This window comes from Pleurodeles waltl, chromosome 4_1, assembly GCF_031143425.1.
Source record: "Pleurodeles waltl isolate 20211129_DDA chromosome 4_1, aPleWal1.hap1.20221129, whole genome shotgun sequence".
Lineage (NCBI taxonomy): Eukaryota > Metazoa > Chordata > Amphibia > Caudata > Salamandridae > Pleurodeles > Pleurodeles waltl.
Genome location: NC_090442.1, coordinates 881,097,777 through 881,115,411, shown reverse-complemented (window position 1 = coordinate 881,115,411; position 17,635 = coordinate 881,097,777). Strand labels below are relative to the sequence as shown.

Sequence of the window (17,635 nt, the reverse complement as noted above, 5' to 3'; positions counted from 1 at the left end):
GGGAGCACCAAAACAAAGATAAGTTTTTGAGAAAATGTGTGCTTTCCTTTGTGAGGAATTGGAAGATAATGATTTGGAAACAAATCCGCCTGATTTGTGCCGTGTACGGTTTGAGTTTGCAAAGGGCACGATTGTGGGTCCCGATGTTGAGACAGCAGTTGCGACGTTGTTGTCCTTTAGGAATAAGGATCCTTCTCAGTCATTGTTCCAACATGACTCCTCTGTTAAAAAAAAGGTGCGACAGTACCCAATGAGAGAAGTCCCTCCGGTATGGAAGGACGCCGTTGAGGCTGATGATGCTAATCACATTGATGCTGTCCCAGCTCATTTTCAGCCTGTTTGGGTACATGTTCCGTGGATGCGAGCTGAAGTTTTAGCCCTTAAGCAGACTTTGCCTGATCCCCGTAAAAACCCTGCAGGGTATTATAAGGAATTATCACAGACTGCAGACTCATGCATTATGAATCTAGCCGACATAGACATGTTATTTGGGAATGTTGTTCCACAGCCTTTGTGGGGATTGATTCGCCATACAGATCATGGACAAGAGTTAGGTGACTCATGGGCTAATATTAGTGCTGCAAATGATAGACAAGTTGGTGGTGCCAAGCCTGAGCCTTTGGTAGCAGAACTGCCTGCTAGGATCATTACTTACATGAAGACTTTAATGCCTGCGATGCGTGTGAATTGGGATAAATTGTCTGCATGTAAGCAGAAGAAAGATGAAACAGTGTCTGATTTCTTCACCAGGTTTGAGGAAACGTTTATCGACACAGTGGTCAAGATATGAGTGCAGAAGGTGGTCAACGGTTGTTTGTCAACAAGTTTGTGCACAATTTGCTTGCAGAGCTGTGTAAGAAATTGAAGGATTCAGAGAGTTCTTGGGCCGTTTCCTCTTCAGCACAAATATCAGCTACTGCACAGTACTACGAAAAAAGGGATAAAGATGAGAAGGATAGAGCAGACAAGAAAACTAAAGAATTAAAGATGAAGGTTCTTTTACAACAGGCGTATCCGCCATGTGGTGGTCAGAGTAACTATCAGCAACCTCAACAGTTCCAGAGAAACTCGCAAAGGTTTGAGTTTTCTCAACCACGTGTTCCTGTAGGTCCCAATCAGTGTTCATATCGTAAAGAAGAGGGTCATTTCAAGTATAGTTGTCCTATTTTGTTACAGCGTACGAATGGTGCTTCTGGCGCAAGAGGTCGAGGTGTTCAACAAGCTCCTAGAGGTAGAGGACGTGGAAGTTTCCCCCAGAACACGCGTTCCTTTCCGTCTCAAAACTCAATGAATAGTTTTGACCAGCAACATAACGCGTCTGGTAGGACGGCTCAGTACTATGCTGACGACTACTATGCAGAAGATGAGAATCTGGAAGGTAATAATTGCTAGGACAGCCATAGACGAAGGGAGGGAGTTTTTTTAGTTCCAGTGGATCAGAATGGACCTTATGTTAAGGTGTGTACCTCAGGTGTGTCGGAGCCTTTTCTGTTGGATACTGGTGCTACAAAGAGTTCTATTATGCACTCAAAACTCCCTGGCGCACCTTTGTCTGGCAAGATGAATGTTTCAGTAGGTTTTTCTGGCGCCCCGGTTAGAAACCCGATTTCTAGTCCATAGTCCCTTTCTGTTGGACCTTGTGAATTGGAAGCACCCCTTATTCTGACGACAGGTTGTGGTGAAAACTTGTTAGGATTGGATTTGTTGAAAAGATTGTATGCAACATTATATTGTTCTCCTTCGGGAGTACAACTTACACTGGGTAGGAAAGTGGTCTCTCCAATGTATTTGTCGAAGGATAAACTTCCGACCGAATTGTCGTTTCTTCCTGATACCATTTGGGCTACTGGTCCTAATGACGTGGGTCTGTTGGAAATACCGCCTTATGTTGTGACATTGTAAGCCAATGTTAAATTACCACGCATTCAACAATACAAGATCTCTAGTGAAGGTGAAAAGGCGTTGCTAGCGATCATTTATGATTTAATTGAAAAAGATGTAATTGAAGAGACAAGAGGCAACGTTTGTAATAGTCCTGTTTTGCCTGTTTTGAAACGTACTGACCCCTCTAAGCCACCTGTTTACAGGCTCGTGATTGATCTTAGAGAGGTAAATAAAATAGTTGTGCCACAGTATCCAGTTGTTCCTGATATCACTGCCATATTGACTATGATTCCAGCTTCCGCCACCTGGTTTTCGGTGATCGACTTAAAGAATGCTTTCTTCAGCATCCCGATTGCAGAGGAGAGCAGGGATATTTTTGGCTTCAGTTTAGGAGGCCGAAGTTTCCGCTTCAAACGCGCTCCACAAGGCTACTGTGAAAGTCCATCAATATATAGTCAGGCTTTAAAAACACAGCTTGATGCAATTGTTTTACCTGACGGCGCTACCCTTATTCAGTACATTGATGATTTACTAGTCGCTACAGATACTGAAGAGATTTGTAAAGAAGCCACCTTGTTGTTGTTGCGTCATTTGTCTGATTTACATCACAAAGTGTCCCTTTCAAAACTGCAATATTGTCGACAAGAAGTGACCTACTTAGGTCATCTCTTATCGAAGGAGGGAAGGAAACTGACCTCAGAAAGAATTCAGGCAATTGCAAAATTGAGTGTGCCAAGGACACAGAGAGAAGTACGTGCTTTCTTGGGCATTACATCATACTGCAGACAATGGATACCGAATTTTTCTTTGCTGGCCAAACCTTTGGTAGCATTGACCTATAAAGATACACCAAACCCTGTTCCGTGGTCTGAAGATTGTCAGAAAAGTTTTTCCGAATTGCGTAATGCATTGTGTTCGGCTCCTGTGTTGGGTACCCCCGACTACAGTAAGCCCTTTACACTGTATGTCCATGAGAAAGAGGGTTGTGCATTGTCAGTACTGACACAGTCTTTTGGAGACAAGCAGCGCCCATGCGCATATTTTTCGTCAACTTTGGATCCGGTAGCTAAAGCATTGCAGAGTTGCTTGAGAGCCACAGCGGCAGCAGCTGTTTCTATTCGACAGTCTGCTGGGTTAGTGATGAATAATATGTTGATTGTGATGGTTCCACATGCAGTGGACACGTTGTAAAACAGGACCAAGACACAGCATTTAACTAGTGCTCGATTGTCAGGTTACGAGTTGACACTGTTAGCTAGTCATGTGCACATAAAGAGGTGCAATACGTTGAATCCAGCCACGTTATTGCCGATTTCAGTAGACACAGATGATGTTGAACAACATGATTGTTTTCTTAGGACAGAAGATGAAACGAAAGGGAGAGTAGATCTTAAAGATACTCCTCTTGTAAAGTGTGATCGTACCTCATGGGTGGATGGTTCATGCTTCAAGCTTCCGAATGGTGATACGACTGCAGCATATGCTGTCACAACTTTGCATACGATTTTTGAAGCTGCACGTATACCACATAATTCAGCTCAAGCAGCAGAGCTGATTGCACTTACGAGAGCGTGTGCGTTATCGAAAGGAATGAAAGTGACCATATATACCGACAGCCAGTATGCGTTTGGTGTGGCCCATAGTTTTGGACGATTGTGGAAAGAACGTGGGTTCCTGACTTCGCATGGAGCTAAAATTCAGCATGGTCAGTTGGTGAATGAGCTTCTTGAGTCACTGACCTTGCCATTACAAGTTGCGATTGTGAAATGCAGTGCACACAAGAAGGTTACTGATGATGTCGGTCGTGGCAATGCATTTGCTGACGAAATCGCAAAAGAAACAGCAAAAGATGTGATGAATCGAATGTATGTTGCAGGCCCCGCAAGATGGGTTGGTGACGTTGGAATATGTGAAGATACGATAGAGGGTGTGAAGTCTATTCAAGCTGAAGCTTCAGAGAAAGAATTGAGCGTGTGGAAAGAGAGTACGGGTAAATTGGATGAAAATGGTTGTTGGGTTGACTTGTCAGAACATCAGCGATGGTTGTTACCCGATGCGTATGTGCTTGCAGTGGTGACAATGGCTCATGGAATGGCCCATATCAGTGTGAAAGGGATTTGTAAGTTGTTGGCTCCAGTATGGCAAAATGCTGGAATTCCTAAATGTGCAGAGAATGTGGTCAAGAATTGCATGGTGTGTCTGAAATACAATCCTGGTAGGGGAACCCCAACTCCAGCTGGTCATTTTGCGCCTCCAACGTATCCGTTTGAGGTTTTGCAGCTAGATTTCATCCACATGGAAAGGTGCAACAATCTGAAATACGTACTCGTTGTTGTTTGTGCCTTTTCAAGATGGGTAGAAGCATATCCCTTAAAAGACAACACTGCCTTATCCACAGCTAAAGCCCTTGTCAAAGAATTCTTCCCTAGGTTTGGAATGCTGAGAATGGTCTGGAGTGATAATGGGAGTGAATTTGTGGGTCGAGTGATGAAAAGAGTATGTGAAGGGCTAGGTATCCAGCAAAAATTCCACGCTGCAAATCACCCCCAATCAGCTGGACAAGTAGAGTGCTATAATGGCACGCTAAAACTGACGTTGGCAAAGATAGAAGCGAGCTCTGGTCTTAAATGGCCTGACGCTCTGCCTCTAGCACTCCTATCAACAAGAATGACTGTGCATTCGCGAGTGGGACTTAGTCCCTATGAAATCGTGTTTGGCCACCCGGCCAACATATGGGGAGTGCCAAGACCAACAAAATTCAGTGAGATCGAACACCCTGTACTGCTTGATTATTTGTATGAATTGACGGCTAAATTGCGTGTTCTACACCAACAGGTTCACGATACTCTGCCTCAGGTCTCTGAAGCTCCAGGACATCTTATCGATCCTGGATCATGGGTGCTGGTCAAGAACTTCCAGCGGACAAAGAATGACGAGCCCCGTTGGACCGGCTCCTACCTCGTCCTTCTCTCAACAAGATCAGCTGGTCGAGTGGAAGGGAAAAAGAACTGGATCCACGGCATACACTGCAAGAGAGTCCCTTTTCCTCTACCATACGACCGGTGGGTCCAGGAGGGGATCGCTGACTCTGAGACTGAGACTGTGCCTCGTTTTTTGCCATTTAGCGATGCACGTGTAAAAGGAACAATTTCTGAACGAGAAAGTGACAAGAATTTGCAAGAAGCTGTGCCACCGTCAATTCGATTGAACACTACAGAGCCTGAACTCTTGTTCCAGAACCAGACAGTTCCTGGAAAAAGCTGTTATAATTTGAGACCAAGAACTAAGGACAAATAATTTTTTGCCCGTTCCTTTGCTATTTTTTTGAAAGTGCAGCTCTCTCATCTGAGAAACTTTCTTATTTTTGTTTTTTTCTTTTCGAACCGCCATCCGGGTTCAGCTGTAGGGTCGTGGTTGCCCAAGTCTTTGGAGTGCAGCTGAAGACGTTAGGTCGACAGTTCTGGTCGGTCTAAGGGAGTTGCCCTGGACTGACAGAAGCATTCCCTAGGATAGAACACCCTACCACCACGAGCAGCAATTAGAGAGGATGGAGTTTTTCAAGAATGAGAGACCTGCCAGACAGATGGACTTTAAAGCCAGAATGGGTATAATAATGACAAAGAAACGATTTTTGATATTATGTATTTTCATGTTGCTTAGTGTAATGACGTTTTTAATAGGATATGTTTTATTCTCTTTTCAAGTGACATTTGCACCCATTACTCAGCCCATGCCTCCTTCTACTGTTTCCTCGCATTCTTTTCACCCCCTGCCTGAACACGAGTCTGCCAGAAGATTAGAGTTTGCCAACAATTCATTCATTCAGCTTCTACACCAACACCAATTAGTAGTGAACACAACTAACTGTTGGGTGTGTGGTCTTATGCCTCATACTACTGATAAAGGTATCCCTTATCTGGTCCTGCCTTTCAGCCATAATGGTTCTGTGTGGGCATATAGAACGGTGTTCATATACGCGTATGAAGCCACCCCCTACGTTCTGTGAAAGATAATCCTAAGAATAGTGCTCTAGCTAAGGGTATAGTAGATATGATTAGGGAAGATATTTCCTATGAGACTATCCCGAGAGATGAGACACTAGCATATATTGGATGGAACGTAACAGGATATGGAGTTACTCTGAGTGGGAACCAGCGAGCAAAGAGATCTTCCCCGATTTGGATTGTACCCCATCAGGGTCACCTATGTCTGCAAGGTAATGGCAAGAATCCCAGAGCTCAGTTAGGGAAAAGTATCTGCACTGAAACATATGTTTTTGCGTCTCAGACTTCTCCTTCGTTCTTAGCAGCTAAGGGTACCTATTTCATCTGCCATAATAGAGCCTATACATGGTTGCCTCCTGACTTCTCAGGCACATGTTTTGTTTCGTTCCTGTTACCTCCCACCTACACGGCCGCGGCAGATTACCATAAGACAAGGATGGTTCGAGGACACTACAGGACAAGAATTTGGAGATTTCGCAAAGGGTTTTCTGCCGTTTTGGGGCCCTATGGTTAACAGCAGGAACATAAGGCAATTGACAAAGGTGGTTGAATCCACGGTAGTTGAAACCGCCGGTGCCCTTAGTAATTTGACTGCTGAGCTCCAGTCGGATCGCCTTATGACTCTTCAGAACAGGGTCGCATTAGACGTCATACTTGCAGACCGAGGTGGGGTATGTAAAGTGATCCAATCAAGTTGCTGTGTTTTCATCCCAGATAACGCTCCGACAGTCTACCAGGCCATTTCCAAACTGCATAAGATCTCCGAGTCTATTCACGTGGATAAAGGAGATTGGTCATTGATGGGGTGGTTCTGGGAGCTGATATCCGCCTGGGGATGGAAGACTCTGGTAGTCATTGGGATGATCTTAGCCATTATTTTCCTGTCCTGTCTGTGTGTACAGTGTGCTCCTGCAATATGTGGCCTCTGTGCTACATCGTGTGTAAGGAAACCTGTATCAAGGGACGAGCTAAGTAATAGGATGATGCTACAGCAACATCTCAACAACTTTATGAATATAGACCTGGACTCAGATTAGCGTGAGTATAGGTTATTGCCTATGTAAGGGCAAAAGGAGGGTCTGTGGTACTGAAAATTCTGGACCAGTGTTATAAACATCGTTGTATCACAACGATTTTGGTATCAGCAGACCAAGAATTATTAGAATAGTATGCACAAGCATTGTATTCATATTCGGTTAACGAAATCACCCGAATATCAGAGTTTCCGTCCTGAACCCTCGTGTTCCATTTAAACGACAGCCATTTTGTGATTGCCCTCACATAGGCCAATGTCTAATGCTGAAAACGAGTCTGAAGGACACGTACACCTTTGCTGACTCCTCTGTGACCTGGGCAAGCTGACTCCACTGCCTGAAGCCAAACCTGTTCGGCCAGTTTCTTTCCCAGTGGCCGAATGAGATTAGTATCAAGGCACAACACATCATAAACCTTTCATCACACACAAACCATGCCTAATCTTACACACACCTGTCTCTGTTTCTTTCTTTATGACTTGCTTTACAAGGAGGAGGTGCCTGTTTATATTGGGGGTCCGTCGATATCTGATGAAAAGTACTAAGCCTTTCCGGGTAATTGATTGAGGGCTGGACAAACTGAAATATGGGCTTGTCATCATAAACCTGCTATTTCTTTGTAGTGAAAATATGTGAATGGTCAACTGTAAAATAAGGAATGTTTGCCTAAAGCATAATATTTTGAATAAAAGAGAAGGTTAGCTTTCAAAGGGAGCAGTCTCCTGAGAATATACACTGTGTTGTACTTCTAGGATACCTGTTACTGGCTGCAGCCAATAAACAAGATCTTTGACTTCACCAAGAAGACTCTGTGTTTCTGTAGTCTGAAACAGGAAGGACTCGAAGTCTTAGGGTGTGTTCCCTGGCACCGCTGGGTTCTGAAAAACCCAGTACTTCAGTAAAAGCCGCTTACCGCCGTGCAGAAGACCGCCAACACACCGCCGTGGCCGCGGAAATCCACCACAGCTATTATGACACACATCCCTAAATCCGCCAAAATTCAGACACCCACAGAAGTCCGACACACCAAAGGTCAGTGATAAACTGGCGAAAACAAATACTCCACCGTCACGCCAACAGAAATACGCCCATGCTATCACGACCCACGAATCCACGTGGCGGTCTTTCAACCGCGGTATTCCATTGGCGGTACATACCGCCGCGCTCAAAATACACGCACATCTCCAAAACACCACCACATTGAACAATTCAAAATACACACACCTGATACACATACACACACCACTCCCACACACTCAATACTATATAAAACACACACCCACATCACCCACAAACCCCTACGACCACCATTTCAGAGAGAAGGCCAGAGAGAGACACCACCATCCACAAACTAGCAGCCACAGGCACTCAACACCATCACCCACACTACTTCCACGCACAAAACACCAAACACCACTACATATCACCACACTTATCACCACACACACCACCCCACACATCACCTACACCACCCAATGGCACGGCAAAAACACCCCAGGTTCTTGGAGGAGGAGCTCAGGGTCATGGTGGAGGAAATCGTCCGGGTAGAGCCACAGCTATTCGGATCACAGGTGCAACACACCTCAATAGCAAGGAAGATGGAGCTATGGCGAAGAATAGTCGACAGGGTCAACGCAGTGGGACAGCACCCAAGAAATCGGGACGACATCAGGAAGAGGTGGAACGACATACGGGGGAAGGTGCGTTCTATCGTCTCCAGACACAACATCGCGGTACAGTGGACTGGCGGCAGACCCCCACCTCCTCCACCACAACTAACAACATGGGAGGAGCAGGTCTTGACTATTATGCATCCTGAGGGCCTCACAGGAGTTGGTGGAGGAATGGACTCTGGTAAGTCAAATCTTAACTATCATATCCCCCACCCTACCTGCATGCTATCACAGACCCCCACCCTCACCCCCTCCCCTATCACTCCAACTCCTCACATATGTACTACTAACACAAACCACCCATCCCAACATCAAGCCCTGCATGACACAACAAAGCGTGGACACCCATCACTAAAGCATGCCCACTGCACATACCCATAACACCCCCCTCAACCATCATCACACAAGCCCCCACACAGGAGTGCAAGCACTGGGGTACACGGTCACCCACCCATTGCGCACCATGACACACACAGATGCAATAATCATGCTTTTACACCCCTGCAGGACCACTACCCAACGTCACCAGACAGGAGGGTCCAGACATCTCCACCCCACCCACAGAAGAGGCCCACAGTGATGACAGCAGCTCTGTCCAACTGGATCTAGATGACCAGCCCGGACCATCGTGGGCCTCGGGACAGTCGGTTCCCCACACCCAGTCACAGGCCACCACAGACCTTCCACCCTCTGGTAACACCAGCACAACACCAACCCAGTGGGCCCATACCTCCGTACCCAGGACACATCAATCAGCTGTGTGTCCACCACTACAGGGAACCCAGGATAACCCACCACCCCAACAACAACAGGGACCTGGGGGCAGTGGTAGTGGGCACACGGTCCAGGGGACGGAGGCCCAGGAACACAGGGGAACTGGGAGGGCTGCTGTGCGACAGGGGGCGGACAGGCCTAGGGAACCCACTCTCCACCAGGCCCTCTCCTCCATCATGGGAGCATATCACCACTCCCAGGAGACGATGGCAATGGTCCTGGCCAAGTTTCAGGAAACCCAGCGGCTGCAAGGATTTGGGGTTCAGGGAGGAACTCAGAACCATCAGCACCGCCCTGGGCACCACCGTAGGGGTGCTGAAGGAGATACTTAACACCAGGAGGGACACTGTGTCACTCCAAGGGGCCCCTGACACTAGCATGGACAAAGAACTGCCCACCACCTCCGCCGGCGCTAGTGGACAGGACGCCCCGCCACAGGACCACCACACCAGCACCCCACCCCCTGCAGACGGAGAACCACCCCGCAAATGGTCCCTGAGATCCAGGAACAAGACAGAACACGATGCCAAGACCCCCGCCAAGAAATGAGACCACCCTGATTGTCATCCTACTGTCCCACTTTGTAACCCTGTCCATATTGGAACTGCCCCATCTCCACTTCCTGTGCCCATATGGGCAATGCACCTGTGAGGCTAATAGACTGGACTCTGCCATGGACATTCCTCCACCATCACCCCTCACCATTTTTCAACCCCACTCCAATATTTAGCACTGCAATAAACACCCTTGAAGCACAAAACAATCTGGAGTCAGTCTGTGATTTTGAAAATGTGTATTAGCAATGACAGTGACAAAATGCTTTCTCAAATGTAATGTCAACATACCTATGTCACACATCTCAAATCCATGAGGAATGTAAGCAGATGACACACGTTGGAAACTACACCTGTGAAACCGTAATGGAAATGTACAACTCAGTTACCATATACTGGTTGAAATCGACAGACAGGATAGAGGTAGAAGTGTGAAAGTACTTGTAGTAGGCAGGAATGTGTTCTCACCTGTGTGTCACTGGAAATATTGCTGGATGGCTGAGTCCCTGTTGTCAATGTCTTCTTCCTCTGCTTCCTCCTCATCACTGTCCACAGGCTCCACAGCTGCCACAACACCGTCATCTGGACCATCCTCCTGCCGAAAAGGCACCTGTCGTCGCAAAGCCAGATTGTGAAGCATACAGCAGGCCACGATGATCTGGCACACCTTCCTTGGTGAGTAGAATAGGGAACCACCTGTCATATGGAGGCACCTGAACCTGGCCTTCAGGAGGCCGAAGGTGCGTTCGATCACCCTCCTAGTCCGCCCATGGGCCTCATTGTAGCGTTCCTCTGCCCTGGGATACCTCACTGGGGTCAGTAGCCATGAAAGGTTTGGGTAACCAGAGTCCCCTAATAGCCACACCCGATGCCTCTGGAGTTGACCCATCACATAAGGGATGCTGCTATTCCGCAGGATATAGGCGTCATCCACAGAGCCAGGGAACATAGCACTTACCTGGGTGATGTACTGGTCTGCCAAACATACCATCTGTACATTCATGGAATGATAACTCTTCCGGTTCCTGTACACCTGTTCACTTCTGTGGGGGGGGACTAGAGCTACATGGGTCCCATCAATGGCACCTATGATGTTGGGGATATGTCCAAAGGCATAGAAGTCACCTTTAACTGTAGCCAAATCCTCCACCTGAGGGAAAACAATGTAGCTCCACATGTGTTTCAGAAGGGCAGAAAACACTCTGGACAACAAGTTGGAAAACATAGGCTGGGACATCCCTGATGCCATGGCCACTGTTATTTGAAATGACCCACTTGCAAGGAAATGGAGCACTGATAGCACCTGCACTTGAGGGGGGATCCCTGTGGGATGGCTACAACTGGGTACACAGTTCCTGGATTGTGGCACGGTCAAACCTGTAGGTGATGATCAAATGTCGCTCCTCCATTGTCAACAGGTCCACCAGCGATTGTTACACCGGAGGATTCCGCCATCTCCTCACATGTCCCAGCGGACGGTGCCTAGGAAGGACAACAGCAACCACAGAGTCAAACAACTCAGAGGTATGTACCCACAGTCTACATAGAACACCATTCATACACAGAATCTGGCCTGTATTTGTGTTGTGCGACAAGGCTTAGGTCTGTGTGACACAGTTGTGAATCAGGCCATGTGGGCCCCTGAAATGGCGGCTGCCTGACCTCTAAAGTGGGACAATGTGATGTGAGGTAACTGCGCTGGCGTTCTACACCATCGCGGTAGGTGGTCGGAGACCACGGCACAATGCTGCATTGGTTAACATTGGACCCTGTGGGTCCCAGGAGCCAATGACGATGTACGCCGGCGGGGATGGTACGCACTGCCGTGGACGTGACTGCCGCAGAGGTGACCGCCATTTTCTATCTGTTTAATCACTCGATACCAGATCTTCAACAGGAGAGGACCTACACTGCAAGTGCTGCTGTGACCTCGGTCTGGAAGAGACAATGGCTCGTGCGTCTGGGGAAAGGGCCCCTGCCTTCACTGCAGAGGAGTTGGAGAAGCTCGTGGACGGGGTCCTCCCCAGTACACGCTACTCTACGATCCTCCAGACCAACAGGTAAGTACACAGGGAGCACGTTGTATGGGCTATGCCTGTGTGGAGAGGGCTGGTTGTAAGAAGGAAGGGGGCACAGTTCTGCGTGCATGAAGGAGTGTGAATGCATGTGCCACGTGGCAAGGCTAGGGATGTGGGCCACTCACTTCGACGGTGCAATTGGTAATGACTTCTCTTCTTCCCCTGTACATTTCATGTAGGTCAGCACCCACCAGAAGAAGGATATTTGGCGTGCCATCGCCAAGGACGTCCGGACCCTGGGGGTCCACCACAGACGGAGCACCCACTGCCGTAAATGATGGGAGGGCATTCGCCGCTGGAGCAAGAAGACGGCGGAGGCTCAGCTGAGGATGGCCTCCCAACATGGGAGGGGTGCCCGTTGAACCATGACCCCCCTGATGTTCCGGATCCTGGCGGTGGCCTACCCTGACTTGGATGGGCGCTTGAGGGCATCACAGCAGACACAAGGGGGTGAGCACAACATCATTCAGCGGACTTTGCGCGCAGTGAAGGTGTCTGGGTGGGGGAGGAGGGGTGTGGGTTTCCCTAGGCCAGGGCACGTTCCGTAGGCTAGGCCCCTCCATAATGCAGGCCATGTGGCACCCCACCCCAACTCTGTAGAGTCCCAAGTACAGTTATACATGCCCCTGTGTCATCTATGTGTGCAGATGTCGACCATAGCCATGTAGGATATATCCCAGGAATTGCATCTGTAGAGCCCAACAGCGCGGCATAGTGCAGGGGGCTTCTGTGTCTGTATTGTCCGCCAACAGTAGCTGTAAGCCATGCACTCAACCTGTCTTTCTTCTGTCCCCCCCCTTTTTGTGGTCTCCCTGTTCTTGTGTGCATCAGCATCATCAGGCGGAGGTACAGTGGCACTGGAGCACGAGGAAGCTGCATCCCACATGGCCATGGAGGGCCACACCACGGACTCGGAATACACCAGTGGGACAGAGGGCGAGGGGAGCTTCACGGCGGTCACAGGATCTGCAACCAGCGACACAGACTTGTCCTCCGATCGGAGCTCCCTTGTGGTGGCGGCAAAAACTGTGCCCCCCACTTCTACAGGTACAGCCACCACCCCCCCTACCAGCACCGCCCTCCCAGCAGCCCCTCAGCTTTCGCCCCGTGCCCGCTCACCTCAGCCCGTGCCCCTGTCACCTCTGCTGCCCTCAGTGAGGAGGCCATTGACCTCCTCAGGTCACTCACTGTTGGGCAGTCTACCATTTTGAATGCCATTCAGGGTGTAGAAAGGGAATTGCAACACACAAATGCATTCCCTTTAGGGCATTCATTCTGGCCAGGCTGCATGCACTACCACTACAGCCACTACATCCCGCACCAGCACACCCACCACCACACCAAGCTCATGTGCACTCACCACCCCCACTCCCATTTACACGTCCCCTGTGTCCTCTCCCAGTGTGTCTGTGACGCCCCCTCCCAAGATACACAAACGCAGGCACACACCCACCCAACAGCCATCCACCTCACGACAGCCTCCAGCGCATGCACCTTCATCCAAAGTCACCAAACGTACACCTCCTACAACCACTACCTCTTCCTCCACTCCCAAACCCCCTCCAGCTACCCGTCCCAGTGTTCCTAAGAAACTTTTCCTGGCCAAGCTTGACCTCTTTCCCACCCCCCTCCAAATCATGGGTCCCGTACTAGCACCTCAGCCAAAAAATCTCCGGGACCAGTGGTGCCTGTTGTTACAGGTATGTGGAGTGCACCGGCCACCAGGACAGCCAGTGTGACACGGAGCCACAGCACAGCCAGTCCCCCCCCTGTGAAGCACCAGAAGTTGGACAGTGCCCGGTGGGAGAGGGTGTAGCCGCTCACAAGGGTCCCGGGGGGATTGTCGACTCAGCTGTGACTCCTCCCAAGGTGGGGAAGGGGCAGAAGAAATCTCCAAAGTCTGGGAGGAGCAGCACGATGGAGAAGACCGCCATCATCCCCGCTGCCCAGGAGGCCACCGCCAGCTCAATCGTCACTGGCCAGGAGGCCACCGCCAGAGTCTGTGCCCAGGAGGGCAGCCGATCGTCACTGGCCAGGAGGCCACCGCCAGAGTAAGTGCCCAGGAGGCCACCGCCAGCCACAGCCCAGCTGGCCAGGAGGGCCCCGGCAGCCACAGCCCAGCTGCCCAATGAAGGACCGCCAGCCCCAGCCCAGCTGAAGGACCGCCATGGCAAGCTCCCCTGAACAGGGCAAGCTCCGCTGAACAGGGCAAGCACCGCTGAACAGGTCAGAAACTGCAAACTCAAGCACCGCTGAACAGGGCAAAGACCGCCATGGCAAGCACTGCTGAACAGGGCAAGCTCCGCTGAACAGGGCAAGCACTGCTGAACAGGTCAGAAACTGCAAACTCAAGCACCGCTGAACAGGGCAAAGACAGCCATGGCAAGCACCGCTGAACAGGGCAAGCACAGCTGAACAGGTCAGAAACTGCAAACTCAAGCACCGCTGAACAGGGCAAAGACCGCCATGGGAAGCACCGCTACCCCATGGGCGGCAGGGGCAGTGACGCAACTGGGACCGTCATGGGGTGAGTGATGCACTCTGGGCACCAGTCCCCCTCCAGAACCAGTGGAGACATGCATCCACTCCATCTGTCCTTCACAGGATGAAGCACTCTGGGCACCAGTCCCCCTCCAGAACCTGTGGAGACTGTTATCCACTTGACAGACTGTGGCTTTGCACTCCCCAGAATGGGACAGTGGGCATCCCACCCACTGTAGAGACTTGAGAGACTGTGGCTTTGCACTCCACAGGATATGGCAGTGGGCAAACCACCCACTGTAGAGACTTGAGAGACTGTGGCTTTGCACTCCCCAGGATATGGTAGTGGGCAAACCACCCACTGTAGAGACTTGAGAGACTGCGGCTTTGCACTCCCCAGGATGGTACAGTGGGCAAACCACCCACTGTAGAGACTTGAGAGACTGTGGCTTTGCACTCCCCAGGATACATCAATGGGCATGGAGCCCCCTCGTGGATCTGGCGTGGTGCACTTATCCGGCTGAGGTGCCCCCCCCTTTCCTTCCCCCTGAGGTGCCTGTTGTATTTCTATCTGATGCCCCGGCAGTTTTCTCTCCGTTTTGATCAGTTATCTGGTGTGTGCCTCGCCCATGCATTTTGGGCCCAGTGGTCCACGGACAATGAATGGTGCATTACCTTCACTACTAATCGTGATGTATATTTTGTTTAATGTGTATATATATATATCTGTATATATTTGGTTACTGTATTTTGATATATTACAATGGTTCCACTCATTTCCTTTTGTCTTTGCATTCTTCCAGTGGGGTTGGGGGTTTGTTATTGTAATGGTTGGATATGCATTGGTGTGTGTGTTGTAGTGGGTGAGGGTCGGGGTGGGGATTGGGATGTTGGTTGTGTGTGTCCCTGTCTTTTGCCTCCCCTCCCCTATGTCGAAGGTGCAGTACTCACCGTTGTCTTCGCCGCCGGCGTTGATGATCGTCGTATAGGAGCAGGAAGACTAGTGCAGTAAGAATATGGAGTTCCGCCATGTTTTTATCCGCAGGGAATCCGCCCCGGAAAAGGTGGCGGATTGGTAGGTTGTGATACTGTGGGCGGTACATTGTCTCCCGTCTGTCTGTTGGCGGTAAACCGCCGCGCTGTTTATCTGTACTGCCGTGGCGGTCTGAGTGTTAAAGTGGCTGTCTTTGTTGGCGGTTTCCGCCACAGTCATAATTCCCATTGTTTTACCGCCGGCCTGTTGGCGGTCTTACCGCCGCTTTAACACCGTCCGCCAGGGTTGTAACGATCCCCTTAATGTTCATATCCCAGACTTACATCAAAACACCTGCCATAGACTATTTCCTTTAGTGTTTACTATTGCTTCATGGCTGTGTGCATTGTTTAGCCAGCAGCTTCAAACTTTTAGCATTTATTGCTGATCTGCCACACTACACCATCCCTTACACTGCAGATACCAGCATCAGCTTCTGCTGTTCCAAACCTTCCCAGCAGCATCATCCACCTAAGCACAGTCTGTGTTCAGGGTATACCTTCCCCACTCAAGACTTCAATATGTTCTGCTTTTAATGTACACAAGGCAGCATAGATCACTGTCAAATTAAATGTCCCTGCACTAAACAGAAATTGAGATAGCATATAATGAGATGTGGTTGTCTGCAGGTATCATGGCTGTTGTACTGGAGCTTCATCCAACTGATTACAAATGACACCAGAAAATCTTGATTCCCTCCAGATTGCGTTACTATCATCTGTTAAGTAAATATAATGTACCCTGAGTAACCTCATACACTGCACCTTTTACAAAGAAATTGCAATAGCGTTCTAGTCATCAGACTGAATGTTCTCGTTCACCCATCCTTGGTCTTCTTGCAAATAAGCTTGTCCATCTCATCCTTACAGCGACCAAGATGTCTGTAATGAGTGGTCTAACTTGTGGTTATGTTTCTCTTGCTTATAGATTCACAAACTTTTAAACCTTCTGTCCTGATGGATACATCTAACCTTCCATTCTTCACCTTTATCATATCCCCATGTGCCAGAGTGGATCTGGCAGATTTTAACAGCTACGGTCCTGCTTACCAGTAGGTGGTGCTGTGCTGCTCTGCACTGACTTTATTCCAACCCAAAAGTGACAATGGTGCCACATATGAACCCCACCTCTTTGGGTCAACCTCAGTTCCTTCTTTCTGCACCTTTGGTTGTTGATCTGGAGCTCACTCCCATCTTTTGTGTTGTCCATGATGAGTTTATTTTTCAAAATAGTGTAAGGGAACTATTCCTCTTCCTACAGCCACAGGGATTAAACCTTGTAGGAGCTGTCACAGACAAATATCTGGTGATAGACGCCCACTAGGTGTGCCTAGGATGTTTGGGTTCAGCGCACTTCTCCAAGTCCTGCGAGGAGTGTGCTTTTATGAAACTGAAGGTGAGAAGCTGCACACCACAGAACACAGAAAGAAGTCTCAGAAGTCCTGCTCGAAGTTGAGGGTATGCAACCATTCCTGCTTTCAAGGCCATTCCCACATCAGCTCCTCTTTGTGACCTAAGTCTTCCAGTAAGCTGAAGCTGAAGCAAAGAAGGCAAGGTGGGATTTGCCCCATTCCTTCCACACTCAACCTGAGAAGTCCTAAGGACTGCAGTTTCCCTCAGTCCCCTGCAGGCCATGAGCCAATCCCACAGCTGAACCTGATGCACTCCATGTTTGAAGGGTCATTTGTAATATTGCAATAGATTGAGACCTTTTGTGAAGTTTTGTTGTACATTTTTGACACTCTTTCAGCTCCCTCTGGCGCAACTAGCCACAAAGATCCACTGAAGCCTCTAGATGGGTTACTGCCTCCAGGTCTGCCCTCAAAGCCGCCTGTGCCTCCGAAACCTGCCTAGAATTTATGGCACTGTTCCAGCTCCCTCTGGCACAACTTCAGGCCACAAGGATCCACAGAGGCCTCTAGTTGGGCTATCGCCTCTGGGTCTGCCCTCAACGCTTTCTGTGCCTTAAAAACCTGCCTCGTGTTTAGCTCTCAAACTAAAGTCGACTTTGAATCCAGCACCGAAATCGACATTGATCCCTCTGACATCTACTCCGACTCTGCCGGAGGAACACCCAGTTTGTGTAGTCATATCCGACTTTGAGCCAAATTCATCTACATC

At 49.2% G+C, this 17,635-nt stretch overlaps 1 protein-coding gene across 1 annotated transcript in view; it reads left to right on the top strand.

Annotated features, from left to right (window-relative positions):
* TTLL8 (tubulin tyrosine ligase like 8) overlaps positions 1–16,570 on the top strand; it is a 305,753-nt gene extending 289,183 nt beyond the window's left edge. The window contains exon 16 of the mRNA XM_069227565.1: positions 16,443–16,570. Within this exon, the coding sequence (XP_069083666.1) occupies positions 16,443–16,570 (128 nt within the window). The remainder of the gene's footprint in view (positions 1–16,442) is intronic.
* The last annotated feature ends 1,065 nt before the right edge of the window (positions 16,571–17,635 follow it).